Raw genomic sequence first — 19,365 nt, forward strand, 5'->3', positions numbered from 1 at the left:
AAAAGACAGCCAAAACATACGCAGTTAGGCCCCACGGCAATGAGATAAACGAGCACTTGATTTATGTTGTTCTTGGTTCTTATTCAATACTACCATTGAGAGCTAAGTGGGATGGTTTGTAAAGTATGTTTATCATTCTGGAGCTTTGTTCAATTAAATGTTGTTGTTCAGCAAGAAATTTTACAAAACTTGAATTCAAGTTCCCCACCACTGAGATTGATTAACTTGAATAGCCTGTGATATGGTGCAATAAAATAAATAGTAATGCATCAGCTGGGACTCTGCAAAAAAAACTCAGCCTTCTCCCTGGTCTTTTGAGTTTTCCAATTTTTTTTGCTCTTAATACCTGCGGCAGTGAAAAGTTGGTAATGATTTTCAAGATGTTGCTCACAATGAAAGGGCTTTGATATCCTCACTTCAATATATTTTACACCAATTAGATATTTACCACTTGGATTTAAAACAGAGCAGCAAAATGTGATTTATCACTGAAGAGAACATCTCAATATAATCTGTACACTAAATTATTGTTTTTCTCTCCCCCTCCCCTAACCCTTGCCAAATACAGACACAATGGTCTGGATAATTTACTTATATCCATTGTCTCATCTAGGTTTAAGAACATATATAGATTACCCCACTTTCAATATAAAGTCTCTCCACTCAGCACTGCATACTTTGGGTACCACATATATAGCATTACGCATATGAGGACAGTCATGTGAAACTTCTGTACAGGCATTTCAAACTTTTAAGATGCTTGTCAATCATCACTCGCTCTACATCACAGTCACTGTGATCACTGACTAAATGATGATTCAAGACAGGCTCAACTTTGGAAATGACTTTTATTGTTGATTATATGCAGGGTTATATCATTCAGTTCATCTATAATATGCTAAAAGATTATGTACAATATATTAAACTCAATACAAAATTATATATTTAAAAACACAATAAGTATCCAAACCCCTCCTGGAATAATGAGCATTTATGATTACAAGTTCACTTGAATTGAAGGACAGTGTCACTATCATAAATTGGAACTGGTGGTAACATGAATGTATCAACAATTGCTCGTAATCCACTAATTATTGCCAAAATGGCTCAATCTCTCCATGTAACCATAGATCAGTTCAGATGGAATTCCTTACTGAGTCATTATTGATAAAAGTATCCCAGAAGATGCAGAGAAAGTTCCACTTATTCCATAGAAAGGTAATTTCAAATAAGCCCATACCTATCCAGAGGTGATATGCAGTACATGTAATCCAGTGCAGAGTTTGGAGCAAAATTCCACTTAAGAGTTACAAAGCAAGATATACTCCTTAAATTATACCATCGTATTGTATCCTGGTAGAAAAGCCTGCTTCCACACAACTGTGTTGCAGACCAGGTTGTGATGCAAATACTGCCTTCAAGGGACTCAGGATCAATTTCCTGCTACACACTTACAAGTACACATGCAGTAAGTAAAAAGTGAAAGTAAATTGGAGGACAGGATTATTTTTAGTCATCTCTATGTAATAGTTTATTGATTAACAGAAAGATTCCAGATGCAGATTAGAAAGTATTTTTTGAAAGTATGCAAATTTAAGTTCTATCAAATGTTAGTTTACCAAGTATTAATTTATTTCCTAGTTTGTTGAAGCAAAACTGAAATATTCACATGGGTTAGTAACAAAAATAAAAGATTCAATGTGTGCTTTTCAAATAAAAGAACTGCAAATGGAAGGGAGGAATGGAGAGGATGCAAAGTGTTTATATTCGCAAACAGTAGCTGCATTCTGCTTCCAAAAGACCCTTTTTCAGGTTTAATTGTTGGCAGATTTAGCAAACACAACCAAAGCTCCATAGTATAATACAATCTTTGATTACAGCAAGGCATATGGTCAATCATCTCAAAGAAATCTGTTCAAAAGCAAAGTTATAAACATGCATTATAGTAAAACAGATTCAAAACTGTGGCTACAGAAATTAAAAGGCAGGTCATGAACATAGATTAGGACATAAAGAGCATTAAGTTTACACAAATAAAGATGTCCCTTCTTTCTCCACCTAAAATTTAACACTTCAACTTTCTCTTTGTAAAGGTTAATTTTAAGAAAGTTTCAACAACTGCAAATTTACCAGTCAAGAATATTCAAAGAGTAAATATTGTCTAATTTTATTAAGAGACACATGACTAACACAGCACATTGCAATGTTATAGCTTAATACTAATGTAGTCATTCAAATGTATACAGGGAAAAAAAATCCATAATCATTCCAAGTTCATACATAGTGAATTACAAATATGTTATTAAACTGAGTAAAATGTCCTGAGCAATCTAACACCTGTCCTGACATGGCCATAAATTCTCACTTAACAGGAGTTCAACTATAGTGTTTTTAACTCCATAAAAGGTCTTTCAAGATTGGACAAATCAAAGTGTTTAGCTACATTACAGCTAGCTGGTCAAAGAGATCTCATCATATTTTATGGTCAAACTATTCCTCAAGGCAGCTTAAGTCACTTTTATAATACAAATAACATATATACTGGGAAGTTGGGTATCATGATTATTAATTGAACTCCACATGAAGCTAGTTATTCAGCTCAATACCATAGCATTCTAAACATTGTTCAAGTTTTACACAACTGGTGTTTCTTTCTTTATTGGTATTTACTTGCAACCTGACTAATGTCTGAACAAGCATACTTATTGTGACATTGGTGATCCCATTACAGGTTACTTTGGTGACCTCCATTTAAAATAAATGATGCAAATTCTCTTTTAAAATCAATACGAGTAGAACCTGGCTGCACATATGTCTTAGTGTCAGTGCTGGGGGAAAGATGACATCTCAGGCTTGCAATTGACAGTCACAGTTTTGTGCTTTAAAAAAATTACAGTAGCTGTTCAGACTCCTAAATTTGGCACCAGCTGCTGCAATGTAACAAGTGTCACATTCTTCAGCTGAATGGCTTTAGTAGCATGGAAAAAAAACCTTTAATTAATATCTTACAAGCAAATTCTAGAAATCAATTTCAGGATAATTACAGCAACTTTGAATGCAAATACTCATTTGGGTGCAGGTACTTAACATTCAGTCTCAACACTGAACGTCTGTTTAATATTGCTTTGTCACTGAATATTAAAAGTTATTCAAGACTATTAGTTTAGGAGATAATAGGGCTTGAGCTTAAGTCACATTGCAGATTCAAGTTTTGGTCCAGCTCAATACCAGATGTTGGTAAACATGCAGTTCATAATGCTTAGAAATGGATTCTGAATGGCTCATTTAAAGCAAAACTATTTGAATTTTGACTATCCTTTATCAAGGTTTTCAATCATACAGGAAAATAAAGAAGCTATCTGCCTTTATAAAAGATTTTAAAAACTGTGGCATGCTCTCCATAGGACAGAACACAACCTGACAGTTTAGGAGGTGTTTTTAGAAAGTCAACTTTGTTGTGCTAATGCTACCTTTGAGCAGATCCTTCTATCGCAGAGGCACTGTACTTATATATAATGCCACAGCATTTACCTCCAAATTCTCTCATCCTATGTAATATCGCTAGTAATTACAGAACTCAATACAAAATTCCACACTATTCTATAGACAAAGAAAAATATTATTCCTGCCAATGTAAAAACTCAAAGCTGTGTTTGTAATATTAGTAATATTCTTGTAGGTGGGACAGGGGCCTGGAAACCAAATAAATTATATTGATTTCTGCATATTGCTTTATTTAATGTTAGATACAAACTACAAAAGGAATTCTTTAATCCTATTTGACTAGGGTACTTTTCATATGTTCAGAATAATTCCTGTTTCAGAAAAACAAATGCCAAAATAGAACACAGAATGAGATTAATCTTTCAGGTTATCAGAGCTAGTTAAAAATTCAAAACTGAAGTTAGAAAATGTCTGCTATTGCTGACTATATTTAATTTACATTATTTGTTTCAATCATCCATTTGACTGAAATTTATTAAGCCAGTGTAACTGCTGTAAACTTAATCATTAAAAGGAACTTTAACAAAAATAGATTGGAACTGCTTTTCCATTTTTAGCCACACTATTTACTACAAGGACAGATGTCAGAATAAATTGCACCCAGCCTCCTGACAACAAAACTGGAGACATCTTATTAGGACACAAAAGCAGGTCAGATGTTTCTACCATAAGGTCTTGTTACAACTCTGTATTTCAAAGAATCACATCTAAAAGTCTAGAAGGCATCAGTGGAGACAAAATATTAAATAGGAGTCCAGAATGGTTTAATCAATTGTCTACTATATGTATATTTCAACTCCCAGTGGTTGTCATTGCATCTTAATGCTAAATCACTTCAGGCCAGCCTATTTGTACCAGGTAATTAGAAAGAAAAGCAAATGCATTATCATAAAAGCTGACAGAAAACCTCTGCAAAACTGGCTAAAGAATGCAATCTCTAGGTAATGAACAAATGATAAACCTTCAAAATGTAATGGACTATTAATCAAATCTGAATCCTTATATCTGAAGAACTGAAGAATAAAAAAAAAATTGCAAAGTTATATTAATGTAATTTTAGTTCAGGAATCTTCGAAACTCCCTTTTTCCCAAAAAGACAAGGTCAGATTGGAAAACTGAAGGGGTCCATTAATCCCACTGAGTTAATTGTGTAACATTATCCTCTGGCTAAGAATACCATCTGAATCTAATTTCTAAAATTATATCAGTAACTTCTAGAGAGGTGCTGTCAGGTTTCTAGCAAGTGCAGAAGACCTTCTCTTCACCTCGTTCATTTTGTAAATTCCTAACTGACTTCAATATAAGCAGGCTTTTAAAGATTAGGCACCTGTGTAGTTCTGAAGGTAGATCAGACATAAGTTCCAAAAGTTTGATCAGTGTCAGTTTAGTAAGTGAGAGAACCAACACTTAAATTACTCTATTTATTGAAAAATAATCGAAAAATTGTAACATGACTAGATGGGAAAGAGTTAAATTAAAATCTTCAGCTTTATGGATATTTTTGCTTCTTCTGAAAGCTTGCTGTAGCATTGCAGATTAGCATCAAAAGACAAATTCTATATCCTGTTCAGCACTTGCCTTTATTAAGTTGCTTGAGGTGTGCAGAGCAAACAAAGAGAAAAAAAACTATTACATTACTAAAGATATCACAATAAATAAAAGAGGCCATTTTAATTTTTAAGTGCATTTCATGACTTTAATTGTTGAGAAAGAACTGAGAGGGCTCCCCGCTTCCAAACCAATGTATGCAGTTTGCCGCCTTTTATTATGGAAAAGTAACACAAGCTCACAAAGCATCTAGAATAATATAGGGGTGGGTTAAAAAACTGGCTACAATGGAGTTTCTCATTTATCACTGTTAGAAGTTCATTACTTTCGTTCTGAAAAACATTCCCAGTCAAAAAACAGTTCCAAAAACAGAAATTGCTGGAAAACCTCAGCAGGTCTGGCAGCACCCGTGGACAGAAATCAGAGTCAACGTTTCAGGTCCAGTGACCCTTCCTCAAAACTCCAGTCCTTGTTACAACTGTTCCAGTGCAAATGGACAGCAAGAACTACGACTCTGCACGTAGTTGCCTCCTGATACAGATCAAATATTTACCAGTTTAAACTGCAGACAAGAATAAATTATACCTTCATATAACTGCAAAATATAGCTATTTCAAATTAACCTTTATTATTAGATAGGACCTAAATAGCTGTTTATCTACTCAGATCGAATTTCAACTGCTTTCCAATAATAGATGCTTATGCAGTTATTACTTAAAATCTAAGTAATAAAATTTAGAAAAGTTAAACTGAAGATGACTTTTGATGATAGATTATTATTGCTACAAAATAATAATTAGCAATTCTTCAGCTATTTCATATTACTCCTGTCATAACAAAAAAGGTGACAATTTTAACCATTTACCAGAATTGGGATGGAACATATTCTGGGATGGAACATATTCCACAGACACTATCTAAACCCACAATAATCCTATGAGAAGGAGAACTTATTTCATAGCCCGGTACAGTTTGTATAGAATCAATATTCCATCAAGCAAGTTAAATATCACCTATCAAGTTGTCCAGTTCATCCACTCCCCTCAGTCACAATGATATTCGGGCAAGTATCACACTGACTTCCATAAGCCCAGTGCTGTTCCTTGTGCATTTTGAATAAAGCAATTAATTTTATTTTCAAGTTTTATTTCTGCTGAACACACGCTCCCCTCTAAGTGTGAGATGTTGTAGCTGGTATTGCAGTACCTCTGTGTCTGCTGATTCCTTAATATTCATTTTATCCAGATTTAGGTAATCCAAGGATTTTGACTGGGCCCTCTTTCCTTTGATGAGGCAAATTGGCAAAGGTCCATGTAGACATTTGCTGGATTCAAAAGATAGTGGCTTGATGGTTTGTTCCCCTGAACTAGGCATTCGCCGCCGTCTTCTACCATTTGCAGCTGGGATCTCATATGGTTGATAATATCGATTCTTCGTTTTATAGATGCGAGAACTTCTTGACAATCCTACATCATGTTGCTTAGTATGTTGACTGGCCAAAGTTTCTGCTGCATCTGGCTCATTACCTGACCATCTTTGAGCCAATTTTAAAAGTTCCCCACCAGTAGCAAAGCCAACCAAGTAATTGGTGTCCATGTGAAGAATCTGATAGCTAGGCACAGTCTGCTTTACAGGAGAGCATGGGGTGCTGGAACTGCGAGGCTTCTCAGGCTCTGTTTTACTCAGACAGTTTACTTCTACAGCAGGTGCAGAGAGAACAGGCATGGTTGTCCTGGAAATACCACTGAGGTCCACCTCCATTCTGAAACTGGCAGCTGTCAGGCTAAAGTACAACATAATACTTATTATAACAGTGAACAGAAAACAAGTATAACATTTACACAAAGTTAAACATTGGGCTCTGATACATGACCAATCTTCTTAATAAGACCATAAACAATTAATCAGTAACTGAATAAACTTCAGCTCTTTGGAGCCTTGATTGTAACTTAATCTCTTTAATACACTGGAAAGTATTTAAACAGGTGGGTGAGCACTGGAGTACAAACTCCATGTCACAGACATAAAGGAACAAATCTATCACAACAGAACATCCGATTCTACAAGCAACCATAACCTATATTCAAAGAAACGGGATCCAGAGCAGTGTGATCAGCTTTCAAATAGATGGTTTATGATGTGAAATTTCAAGCAAAACGCTGTGTGCAAGTTATACTGTGGCAACTAAGCCAAGTCATTTAAACCAAGTAACAGGACTGTCAAATACACTAGTAAATAAACATTTCGTTCAAACGTCATTCAAAATATCATACCAAAGCTGCAAATAATCATTATTCGTTTATTTGCTTGAAGCCTAGCTATGCAGTAGTTTAAAATAAAGGGTAGTTTTTGTTTCAATTTTTGGTGTCGGTGTTTAACTAAATTTGGCAATGCAAGGCCAGTGTAGGCAATGAGAGTCTAATTCATATTGAAATGGACAGCAGAGGAGGAGAACACTAAAGCAGTTCATGTAAGGGACAATGAATTGATCTGAAATGTTAACTCTTTGCTCTCTCTGGATATAACCCAATATGCGGAGTATTTCTTACATTATAATTTGGTGAATGACAATTACAAATGCATGTATAGAAGGACTTAGAGTCAGGAGGCACAGAGAGATGCACAGCACGGAAACAGACCCTTCGGTCCACCTCATCCATGCTGACCAGCTATCCCAACCCAATCCAGTCCCATCTACCAGTGCCTGGCACTATCCCTCCAAACCCTTCCTATTCATAGACCCATCCAGATGCCTTTTAAATATTGCAATCGTACTTGCCTCCACCACTTCCTCTGGTAGCTCATTCCATACACGTACCACCCTCTGCGTGCAAATTTGGCCCTTAGGTCTCTTTTATATCTTTCCCCTCTCACCCTAAACCTATGCCCTCTAATTCTGGACTCCCCCACCCCAGGGAAAAGACCTTGTCTACTTATCCTATCCATGCCCCTCATAATTTTGTAAACCTCTGTAAGGTCACCCCTCAGCCTCCGATGCTCCAGGGAAAACAGCCCTAGCCTATTTAACCTCTCCTTATAGCTCAAATCCTCCAATCCTGGCAACATCCTTGGAAATCTTTTTTGAACCCCTTCAAGTTACACAACATCTTTCCAATAGGAAGGAGACCAGAATTGCACGCAATATTCTAACAATGACCTAACCAATGTCCTGTACAGCCGCAACATGACCACCCAACACCTGTACTCAATACTCTGACCAATACAGGAAAGCATACCAAATGCCTTCTTTACTATCCTATCTACCTGCGACTTCACTTTCAAGGAACTATGAACCTGTACTCCAAGGTCACTTTGTACCTCCAATGCTCACATCCAAATCATTTATATAAATGAGGAAAAGTAGTGGACCCAGCACTGATCCTTGTGTTACTCGACTGGTCACACACCTCTAGTCTGAAAAACAACCCTTCACAACCACCCTCTGTCTTCTACCTTTGAGTCAGTTCTGTATCCAAATGGCTAGTTCTCCTTGTATTCCATGCGATCTAATCTTGCTAAGCAGTCTCCCATAGGGAACCTTGTCGAATGCCTTACTAAAGTCCATCTAGATCGCATCCACTGTTCTGCCCTCATCAATCCTCTTTGTTACTTCCTCAAATAACTCAGTCAAGTTTGTGAGATATGATTTCCCACGCACAAAGCCATGTTGACTATCCCTAATCAGTCCTCGCCTTTCCAAATACATGTACATCCTGCCCCTCAGGATTCCCTCCAACAACTTGCCCACCACTGACATCAGGCTCACCGGTCTAGAGTTTCCTGGCTTGTCCTTACCATCTTTCTTAAACAGTGACACCACATTAGCCAACCTCCAGTCTTCCAGCACCTCACCTGTGACTATTGATGATACAAATATCTCTGTGGGAAACTAGGGAAGGGATTGCTGGGCCTCTTACTGTGTTCTAGCGTACACCTGATCAGGTCCTGGAGATTTACCCACTTTTATGCATTTCAAGACATTCAGCACCTCCTCCTCTGTAATATGGACATTTTTCAGAATGTTACCATCTATTTCCCTAGATTCTATATATTTCATGTCCTTTTCCACAGTAAATACTGATGCTAAATACTCCTCCCATCTCCTGCCTGCTCCACACAAAGGCCACCTTGCTAATCTTTGAGGGGCCGTAATCTCTCCCCAGTTACTAGTTTGTCCTGAATGTTTTTGTAAGAATGCTTTGGATTCTCCTTAACTCCGTTTGCCAAAGCTATCTCATGTCCCCTTTTTGCCCTCCTGATTTCTCTCTTAAGAATACTCCTATTGCCTTTATACTCTTCTAAGGATTCACTCGATCTATCCTGCCTATACCTGACATATGCTTCCTTCTTTTTCGGAATCAAACCCTCAATTTCTTCAGTTATCGAGCATTCCCTATACCTACCAGCCTTCCCTTTCACCCTGACAGGTATATACTTTCTCTGGATTCTGGTTAACTCATTCCTGAAGACTTCCCATTTTCCAGCCGTCCCTTTATCTGCGAACATCTGCATCCAATCAGCTTTTGAAAGTTCTTGCTTAATACCATCAAAATTGGCCTTTCTCCAATTTAGAACTTCAACTGTTAGATCTGGTGTCCTTTTCCATCACTATTTTAAAATTAATAGAATTATGGTTGTTGGCGCCAAAGTGCTCCCCCACTGACACCTGTCACCTGCCCTGCCTTATTTCCCAAGAGGAGGTCAAGTTTTGCACCTTCTCTAGTAGATACATCCATGTGCTGAATCAGAAAAAGTTCTTGTACACTTTTGACAAATTCCTCTCCATCTAAACCTTTAACACTATGGCAGTCCCAGTCGATGTTTGGAAAGTTAAAATCCCCTACCATTACCACCCTATTAGTCTTATAAATAATTGAGATCTCCTTACAAATTTGTTTCTCAATTTCCTCTGACTATTAGGGGGTCTATAATACAATCCCAATAAGGTGATCATCCCTTTCTTATTTATTTCTTGCTCTTGTAAATTCCTCATTGCTTCTAACTGCATCTCCTACCAATCCATTCGATCTGATAGGATTCACAACCAACTGCATTTATTGCAGATATAATCCTCAGTAACCTGTAAACTGTCCCTAAATTCCCACATCCAACAAGAGCATATCACTCTACTGAGGGCCATTTGTGCTTTTCAATCTACAGACCCAGAAAATAGCACTGTCTTATTCCTCTACAAAACACTGCTCAAGGTTAAATTAACACTTATGGCTTATATTTTAAGTTTAATCAAGAGAAATAGCTCAATAAAACATCCAATCAAGAAAGAACCCACTCTACTCACTACTGCAGACTTATTTTAAGACCATGCTTAAAACATCCACTTATCGGTTTCTGTGCTGTGACCTCTCCAAACAGGTTCCTCCAAGATTAGTTGTGAATTTCACTGTTTTTTAAACATTCCCTGACATACTCAGATGTCCAGCGACACATGAATTCAACAGCAAAGGCAGTAACTGCTAACTCAGTCAGTAGCAATGTGGGTTTCTTTCTCTCTCTCCTGCACTGACCTCACCATGTGCTTCCATTGTCTGTTTCCTCCCTTTTAAAAATGCTGTTGTTTTGACCTTTTTTTCCAAAATTCCAAAACAATGCAACAGCATATAAAACATTAATTGCTGCTCCTGGAATTCAAGGAAATCACCCCCAACACCTAAAATTACCTCAAAAGAAAAAGGAGCAGCTGTTCCAGCTAGAAGCTTTTCTCGTCCTCCATCATGAATTACCTCGAATCCTTGAATAATTAAGAACAATATCATGACATTAACAAAACCGGGTGGTGAATCCCACATGAATCTACTCACCTCTTGGAGGCCAACCTCCTTGACACACAATCAATTGGGTGAGTAACCACATGGCGAACAAGTAAAAAGGCTCCAGAGAAACACTGGTACCAATGTACAGCACAAGGTCGCCATTCTGCTTTTCGTGTTTGTCCTGCTCTCCCTGTCCTGCTCTCCCTGTCCTGCTCTCCCTGTCCTGCTCTCCCTGTCCTGCTCTCCCTGTCCTGCTCTCCCTGTCCTGCTCTCCCTGTCCTGCTCTCCCTGTCCTGCTCTCCCTGTCCTGCTCTCACTGACCTGCTCTCACTGACCTGCTCTCCCTTTGCCTTGCATTCTGTTCTGCCTTAAAATATTTGCTCTTTTGAGGGAAAAATTGAGTGTATTTAAGACAGAGATAGACAGGGTCTTGATTAGTAAGGGGATCAAGGGTTACCAGAAGACAGGAGAATGGGATTGGGAAACATATCAGCCACAACTGAATGCTGGAGAAGACTCAACGGACCGAATGGTCTAATTTTGTTCCGATGTCTTATGGTCTAAGATGCAAAATATGACAATCATCTAACACAATCAACAGTCCTTTGATTCCTTTCTCTTTCATGAAAACTTTGCATCACAAAAAGGCACCAATGCCATTCACCTCAACTGCTCAGTGTTATCAAGTTCCAAATCACTCTGCATAAAGAATTTAGGGGAATTTATTTATAATTATGTTAATGATACCTACTTCTGATCTTGCCCATGGGTGGGAATGTTTTGTCTATGTCTACCTTTCATTATCATAGAAATCATTATCAAGTCACCCATTTTCAAATTCTTTTTTCTAATCCAAGCTTGGTCCTAATTGATACAGCATGCCAAAAGAGGTTCTACCAATCTAAATCATACTTCTACTTTCTATGGTACCTTTATATTCAGTTTATAACAGAGACCATACTGCCACAGTATGTCATGAACTAAAAGAAAAGGTCCTAGACATGTTTAACATAACTCCCATTTCAATTCTACCACTGGGAAAATGATCAAATGTCAGAGATGCAGCAAGAGTGCAATGAAAGAACTTTTCTGAATCTATTTCAAAGCGAGAGTTTTGAATTCATGGTTTTCTTCTTAAACCCTCAATATAAGATCTCAGATGCATCTGAATCTCATTACATAAAGCATATATTATGATTTTTGGTTGCTGTTCCTTTCTTTCCATTGTGTTCTTCACCCTGACACGAGTAGACATTGCATTTGGGATTCTTGGTGACAACTGCAAATGAAAGCCTGTGTACTCTGACCACACAAAAGGAGGTGGTTGTGTGTTTGTAAGGCAACAAGATCAGCCTGAAAACTTCATAGGAGTTTCTCAAGGTAGGTCAGAGATGTAATCATACTCATTTGTTTCTTCACTGACCTGAGAGCAGGTCAGTGAGAGCAGGTCAGTGAGAGCAGGTCAATTATGTTCTCTCCATTATAAGGTAATGACGGGGAATCTTTGCCAAAAATTGCACAATACTTAATCCTACTTGCATCTCAGGTCATACACCCTTACCTCGCAACCTAGGCTTGGGTTGATAAGTAACAAATAGCACCAAGCAAGATACAGTCAATGGTCATCTTGAACAAGAGAAAGTCTAACAATCTCTCGTGATATTCAACAACACTACCACCGCCAAATTCCCAACTCTTAACAGTTTAGATATCTCCTATGGTTAAAACTGCAGCTTAAAAACTGGATTTCTTTGTGGTGAGTGACCCAGCCCTGTTATCATAAATCTATCTACAAGGCAGAAATTTTGTGTGAAGCAATACTCTCCATTTGAGTACATCACCAACAACACTCCAGATGGTTGACACAATCTGGGACTGGTTTGGTACAACTTCAGTGTAGCGTAAGCAGCACACCCATAGCCTTAAGCATTTATTCCCTCCACTGGTGCATTGCAGCAACTCAAACAATTATTCAACAGCACCTTCAAAACATATAACCTCTACCAACCAAGACTTCATAGCCCAGTATACTCCCCCACACTACCATTAAGCCGGAATATCAAATCATGTTCGATGACAAGCACAGGAGGGCATTCTTAAAAATTAGTTATCCACCTAATGGAGCTGCAGCATAGGACTAGTTGCATGCTAAATAGTGGAATCAACATATGACAGACACGACTAAGTGATCCCACAAGAAAACAGTCTAAAATCTAAGCTCTTCATTTCTGCCACAAGCAGTTGTGAATGATGATGGAAAATTAAACCACTCATTCGAGGATGAGTCTCCACGGGTATCTCCATTGTCAATGATGGGAGATCCAAGTACATCAGTGTAAAAGATAAGGCTAAAGTATTTGCATCCATTTTCACCAGAAGTGCCAAATGGATGATTTACTTAACTCTACTTCGGAGGTCCACAGTATCACAGATAGCAGTCTTCAACCAATGCGATTCTACATAATATCAAGAAAGAGTTCAGTATGCAAATGTAAAATGCAAAAACTATGGGCCTTGACAACATTCCAGCAATAGTATTGCAAATGTGTTCTCCAGTGTCTCGCTATATCTCTAGCCAAAGTGGTCCAATAGCACTACAACAAATCCAAACTGGCCAATTTTTGCCTTAACTCTCAAAAAAGTGATGGAAGGGCTATTAACATTGCAAGGGCTATTAACATTGCTATCAAACAGCAATAATTGCACAGATCAAATAACTATTTGCAGAGCAACTGTCTGCACACTGAAGTTCAGTTTGGGTTGCACCAAAGCCACTTGGATTCTGACTTAATTGTATAGCTTTGGTCCAAACATGGACAAGAGAGTTGAACTCCAGAGGTGATTTTGAGTCTGACCTTGGCACCAAGGCAGCATTTGAAGGAGAATGGCAGCAGAGTCCTTGCAAAATTGGAGTCAATTGGAATCTGGATGAGAGAGTGGGCGGGGGAACTCGCTGCTGGTTGGAGTCATGCCTAGTACAAAGGGAGATCATTGTGGTTATAGAAGGTCAATCATCTCAGCCTCTACTACAGGAATTCTTCAGCATGCTCTTTTGCAAAACAAAAATAAAACTTAATTCTTCAGGTTAAGTTCCAAGGCCCATCCTGGAGGTTACCATTGACCAGAAACTGAACTGGACTAGCCATATGAATGCTGTGTTAACATGGATAGATTAGATGGTGGGAATTCTACACCAGGTAACACACCTCCTGACTCCCCAAAGCCTGTTCACGAACTGCAAAGCACAACTCAGGAGTGTGATGGAATACTCTCCATTCGCCTATATGAGTACAGCTCCAACAGCATTCAAGATGCTTGATACTTCCACCCACTTAACTGGCACTTTGTTCACCACCAACGTATATCAGTAGTGTGTACTATCTACAACATGCAATCAAGCAACTCAAAGTTCCTTGCGCAGCACCTTTGAAATCTATAATATAGCACATGATAGACAGCTGCATATGCATGGAACATCACCAGCAAACTTCCCTCCAAACCACACATCAAACTTGCAAATATATCACTGATCCTTCACTGTCACCTGTTGAAGATCCTGGAACTCCCTTCATATATCATGCACTGCAGCAGTTCAAGAATATCATCATGAGCAATAAATGCTGGCCTAGCCAGTGATACCTAAATCCCATGCACCTAAAGCAAAATACGAACATCTGCAGCTACCCTTCCATTTCTCACACAACTTGACTTGTAACTGTACACTGTTTCCCTTACCAATGTTGGGTCAATACCCTAGAAGAAGACCCTCTCTGATGATATTTTGGATGTATCTTTATTAAAAGTTTGAGTTGCTGACTCACCATCACCTTCTCAAAGGAATTAGAAATGGCAAGGCCTGCAATTGTTGGCCAAAATTGCCTACATCCCACAAAAAATTGAAACATTATCCTTCAATTTTCTCTGTTCTGTTGAAAACAAACCCAATTTTTCTGAAGTTCTTTACTTGTAATACCTGATGCCAGGTCACATCCCAATAAGTTTGCATTGTACCCTTTCTGCTGCCTCAAGATCCTTCCTATAGTTTGGACACAAAAGCATACACTGTCCTTCAATTATTACCTCACTAGGTACACACACACACACGTCTGTATGTTAGATTTTAATGTTTAATTTAGTCTTACATACTTTAAAGCTCTTCTCATGTAGGTCAGCACTCCATGAGCAATTTTTCACCTTATCTACTAGAGTTGCTGCTTTTAATGTTATTTGGATTTTGAACCCAAAACTCCTCTGCTGTTCTGCATTCCCATCAAATGTACTGCTGTTGCTTGTATTGGATCCATGGGAGCCCCTTTCACACACATCACGAGAACTCCCTGCATGGCCATTCCTCTGTGTCTAACTTTAGACTTAGCACTTTCAATGAACATTGAGTGCTCAGAATGAATTCAGCTTATTTCTTCATTAGTCGAAAGGACAGTGCTGGGCCAAGTGGTAATATTCCTGATTGAACTCGTAAACCGTGGCCCCAGGCAAATGTCCTGTGCAATTAGTTCAAATCCTATCAGGGCATTTAAATGCAATTAATAAATCTGGAGTACAAAGTTAGTCTCAATAATAGGCCATAAAGCTAGCCTTTACTGATTCAAAAGAAGTCTGGTTCATGAATGTCCTTTACGAAAGAAAATCTGCTATCCTTACTTGACCTACGTGACTCCAGCATGTGGATGACTTGAACTTGACATAGTAAGCTATTCAGTACAGTAGCACTTGGGGATGGGGAATAACTACAGGCCTTACCAGAACTGTCACATCCCGTGAAGAAAAGTTAGAGGAGAGATTCCTATTAAATGGCAACCTTCTAGGCTGAGCTTTCAATGGTGCTAAATCTAAACTCCACTCTTTTGTCCCCTCGCATGCTACCAATATTTCAGAGATCAAAATAGAACAGCACCATCACAACCCTATCAATCTCTAAATAATTCCATGGGGGAAAAAAATTCTTTGCAGATCTGTATGAAATTTACGTGTAGTTTGTAATTAAGTTAACAATGAATCTACATTTAACCAATATTAACCAACTTATCTCAGTCACAAATACTTTAAGTTTAGACACTACAGCATATTGATTTTGATTGAATTTCATTTACTAAATGTGTAATACAAACACCACATACTGGACTGTAGACATCAGGAGAAATATCATCTCTCCTGATTATAAGCTAATCGTACGCGATTTCGCAAATTCCACTTTTTTTAAATGGTAAAGGGTTTTTGACATACCAAATAGCATACCTCTTTATATAGAGGCTATAACCCTTTATTTATAGACACAATGTGGTCAAAAATGTAGTTGGCAAGTCGTGTCCAAAGCCAAGTGGCCGAATGGCTGCTCAAGAAATTAATATATACGCACATGTAAATACTAGATCTAATATGATTTTACTATCAGCTATCAAGTAGAATTTTGTATTCATAACCCATTCCCTTTATTACGCTAACACTGCATTATATTTTTAGCATTATTACGCGTCATACCCATGATGTAACTCTAGCGTATCCAACAGGTTAGAAAAACGATGGTGTAAAACACATCCTTCATTTTTCACTTCCGGCTACTTTCAAAATGAACTATCACGAATTCTAGTGTTCATACTTAATCATCCACAGAACACCTGAATGTGCCTAATCGGGGTCACAGTGATACTTAAACTCTATCCAATGTATCAAATAGTGCAGTGAAACAGTGTGTATGAAAATGTACTATATATATATATATATATATATATATAACATGCAGCGATTCCTCGTTCAGGCAGACTTTGAATTTATTGAGGGCAGCTCCGCGTCATTGTAAGCCTCCTGTAACAGTTTCCTAATTTTAAACAAACAGTCATTACAACCAAATATAAAAGAAGCGACACCGAAATAAATAATTCTGAGAAATTTTCAATTTACTTGGCGAATTCAAGGATACAAAACGGTGGTTACTCCGCCCAGAAAGGTCCGAATCTGCAATCACTGCCCTCCAGTATTTTTCAATATTCACACCATCAATCATCAGAATCCATCATCTTCTATCTACCCCCTTCACCCCAGTCAACTAAGTGGAAAACGATGCAGCTAAAGAGCACAGCCGCAACTGCTCAGTTTCTTGGTCGATTTCAACTCATTTCCTCATCTCACTCTCTCTTTATGTGAGAATCGGAGTATTGGTAAATATCACAACAGCGTGTATCGTTTCGTGTTTTGTTATTTCAGTCAGAGGGTTGGGTGGGTTTAAAAAAAAGAGAAACCAACCTGATTCCGAATGAGTGAGAGACCGGTTAGATGCCAGCGTTGCTGCCGAGCCGCTGACCGCGAAAATGCTGTACTCAGGAAGAGAAAGCAGATCGAGTTCAGTTGTGGCAGTGGAGAGCTCCCGGATCCGTCACATGATTCTGATGTTTTAAAAAAAAAGACATGGCAGCCACTAGGAATTGCAATCTGTTAAGTAATGGATTAAACGAGAAAACCCTTTCTAACTCTTAGGGTTAAGGGCAATTTTAATTTTTTTGAATTTTTTTTAAATGGGCAATTTCTAATCTGACCCAGTTCCTTGTAGTTATTTAGTACAGTGATGTTTGGCAAGAAATTCCAGACGAATCCATTTGTTTCCTCTTGATGTAGACTATATTTTATTCCCCCCCAGCCCTCAAAAAGAAAAGTCTTTTCCCGCCTGGTCAGGCATGTTTCAGGACCGGAAAAAAATTAAATGTTGGTTGGTTTTTTGAAATGGGATTCGATAAATCATGAGCAAGGGAAACTAGTGCAATGGGTTCTACTATTCTTTTTAAACAGAAAGGCCTAAGAAAAAATAATTAAACAGCCTTTGCTGTGACATTACAACAAAAAAAAACTCTTGTCAGTTAAACTGTAATTTTATATGACAGTGGAAACTTACCAAGTTAAAAAATAACATGATTCGGACCAATGATGAGTCCCAGCCCCTCTGGTGCCCACTAGTCTCGAAAAGCCTCTATTGTACACCTGAGCACAGATGGTCAGGAGCGACGACCCTCGGACCGAGGAACAGACCTTTCAAAAAACGAGAAAGGAGCTACAGTTCATTCACATGGCCTGGCACCCAATCAACTTTGTTAGCCAGTGTTTGCACGGGACTGCTGCATGCAGCACTCTCTGCCCCAGATCCCCAATGGAAATGGGAAGGACCTGTTTGGAGACGGCCCTCCATAGGGAGTCTTCACATCTGTAGATGGTTTGTATCCCAGGGCTCCATGATGTGTAGTGTTTACAAGACATATAAAATTACTAAATTACATCTCATTTTGCAATTAAATGCATAGAATTTTTAAAATTCACACATAGGATTTGGGTGTTGTTGGCTGGGCCAGCATTTATTGCCCATCTCTAGTTGCCCTTGAGAAGGCGGTGATGAACTGCCGGATTGAATGGCTGAAATCCATGTTCTGTACATAGATCCGCAATGTTGTTAGGGAGGGATTTTGAGGATTTTGACCCAGCAACAGTGAAGGAACAGCAATATGTTTCCAGGTCAGGGTGGTGAATTGCTTGGGGGAATCTGCATGTATCTGCTACCATTGTCTTTTGAGATATAAGTGTTCGTTAGTTTGGAAGGTGCTGTTTAAGGATTCTGGTAAATTTCATCAGTGCATCTTGTAGCTGATTTGCACTGCTGCTATTGAGCATCAGGGGAGAGAGTAGATGTTTGCGGACATGGTGCTAATCGAATGAGCTGCTTTGTCCTGGATGGTGTGAAGTTTCTTGGGTGTTTCTGGTGCTGCATTAACAGGTAAGGCAGGAAGTATTCCATCACACTCCTGATTTGTACCTTGTAGATAGGCTTTGCAGAGTTGCTGCGGGATTCCTAGCCTCTGACTTGATTTGTAGCCTGTGTATTTGTATGGCTAGTTCAGTTTCTAGTCAATACCAACCCCCAGGATGTTGATAGTGGGGATTCAGTGATTATGATGCTATTGAATGTCAAAGCACAATGGTTGGAATGTCTCTTATTGGAGATGGTCATTGCCTGGCATTTGTGTGGTACAAATATTACTTGCCACTTTTTAGCCGAAGCCTAGGTTCTTGCTGTACTTGGATATGGACTGCTTCAGTATCTGAGGAGGCAAACTGGTGCTGAACATGGCACAGTGAACAGCAAACATCCCCACTTCTGATTTTTAAGGTCTGAGAATGTTAGTGGTAGAAAAAAAAGGCATTTTGGCAGATAATGCCTGCAGTGATTATTTGAAAGAGCTTTGTCCAACAATGCCAACTACTGTTCATAATCTTACATGTTAGTTGGCCTCATGTATCTACAACTCCTTTTAATATTTATGTTGAACTTCCACCATCCTTCAAAATGGAACATTCTTGACCTTAAATACTCCTTCAGAATCTTTGTATTATTTTAAACACATGAACACTCACTAGAGATTCTCTCTATCAACAGTAGCATACTTTCTCATTATTTTGCAAAATTCTATTAGATCATCTCTTAATGTTCTCCATTCCAAGTGAGCAGTCCTAACTTGTCCACATCTCTGCATAATTTAATTCC

The 19,365-nt window shown here is 38.5% G+C and overlaps 1 protein-coding gene and 1 long non-coding RNA gene across 4 annotated transcripts in view; one reads left to right on the top strand and one right to left on the bottom strand.

Annotated features, from left to right (window-relative positions):
* Positions 1-829: 829 nt before the first annotated feature.
* macir (macrophage immunometabolism regulator) lies at positions 830-17,221 on the bottom strand. 3 transcript variants are annotated; one of them, XM_043710163.2, is made up of 2 exons: positions 17,085-17,221; positions 830-6,835 (listed from the first exon to the last, which is right to left on the bottom strand). In XM_043710163.2, the coding sequence occupies exon 2, from the start codon at positions 6,811-6,813 to the stop codon at positions 6,190-6,192; it is 624 nt and encodes a 207-aa protein (XP_043566098.1). In that variant the 5' UTR covers positions 6,814-6,835; positions 17,085-17,221; the 3' UTR covers positions 830-6,189. The 3 variants fall into 3 exon arrangements, with proteins under 3 accessions (XP_043566098.1, XP_087854957.1, XP_043566107.1); XM_087998831.1 differs by lacking the exon at positions 17,085-17,221 and adding an exon at positions 13,227-13,247; XM_043710172.2 differs by lacking the exon at positions 17,085-17,221 and adding an exon at positions 10,731-10,751.
* The window catches only part of LOC148151941 (uncharacterized), a 71,446-nt gene continuing 68,953 nt past the window's right edge, over positions 16,873-19,365 (top strand). Inside the window, exon 1 of the long non-coding RNA XR_015760917.1 lies at positions 16,873-16,999. This is a non-coding gene — a long non-coding RNA (uncharacterized LOC148151941). The remainder of the gene's footprint in view (positions 17,000-19,365) is intronic.

This window comes from Chiloscyllium plagiosum, unplaced genomic scaffold (assembly GCF_037043375.1).
Source record: "Chiloscyllium plagiosum isolate Xiang-an unplaced genomic scaffold, Cpla_swu_hap1 HiC_scaffold_2, whole genome shotgun sequence".
In the NCBI taxonomy this organism is placed as follows: Eukaryota; Metazoa; Chordata; class Chondrichthyes; order Orectolobiformes; family Hemiscylliidae; genus Chiloscyllium; species Chiloscyllium plagiosum.

Coding starts and splice junctions, on each gene's coding strand:
- macir (XM_043710163.2), bottom strand. CDS start 6,813: ATGGAGGTGGACCTCAGTGGTATTTCCAGGACAACCATGCCTGTTCTC.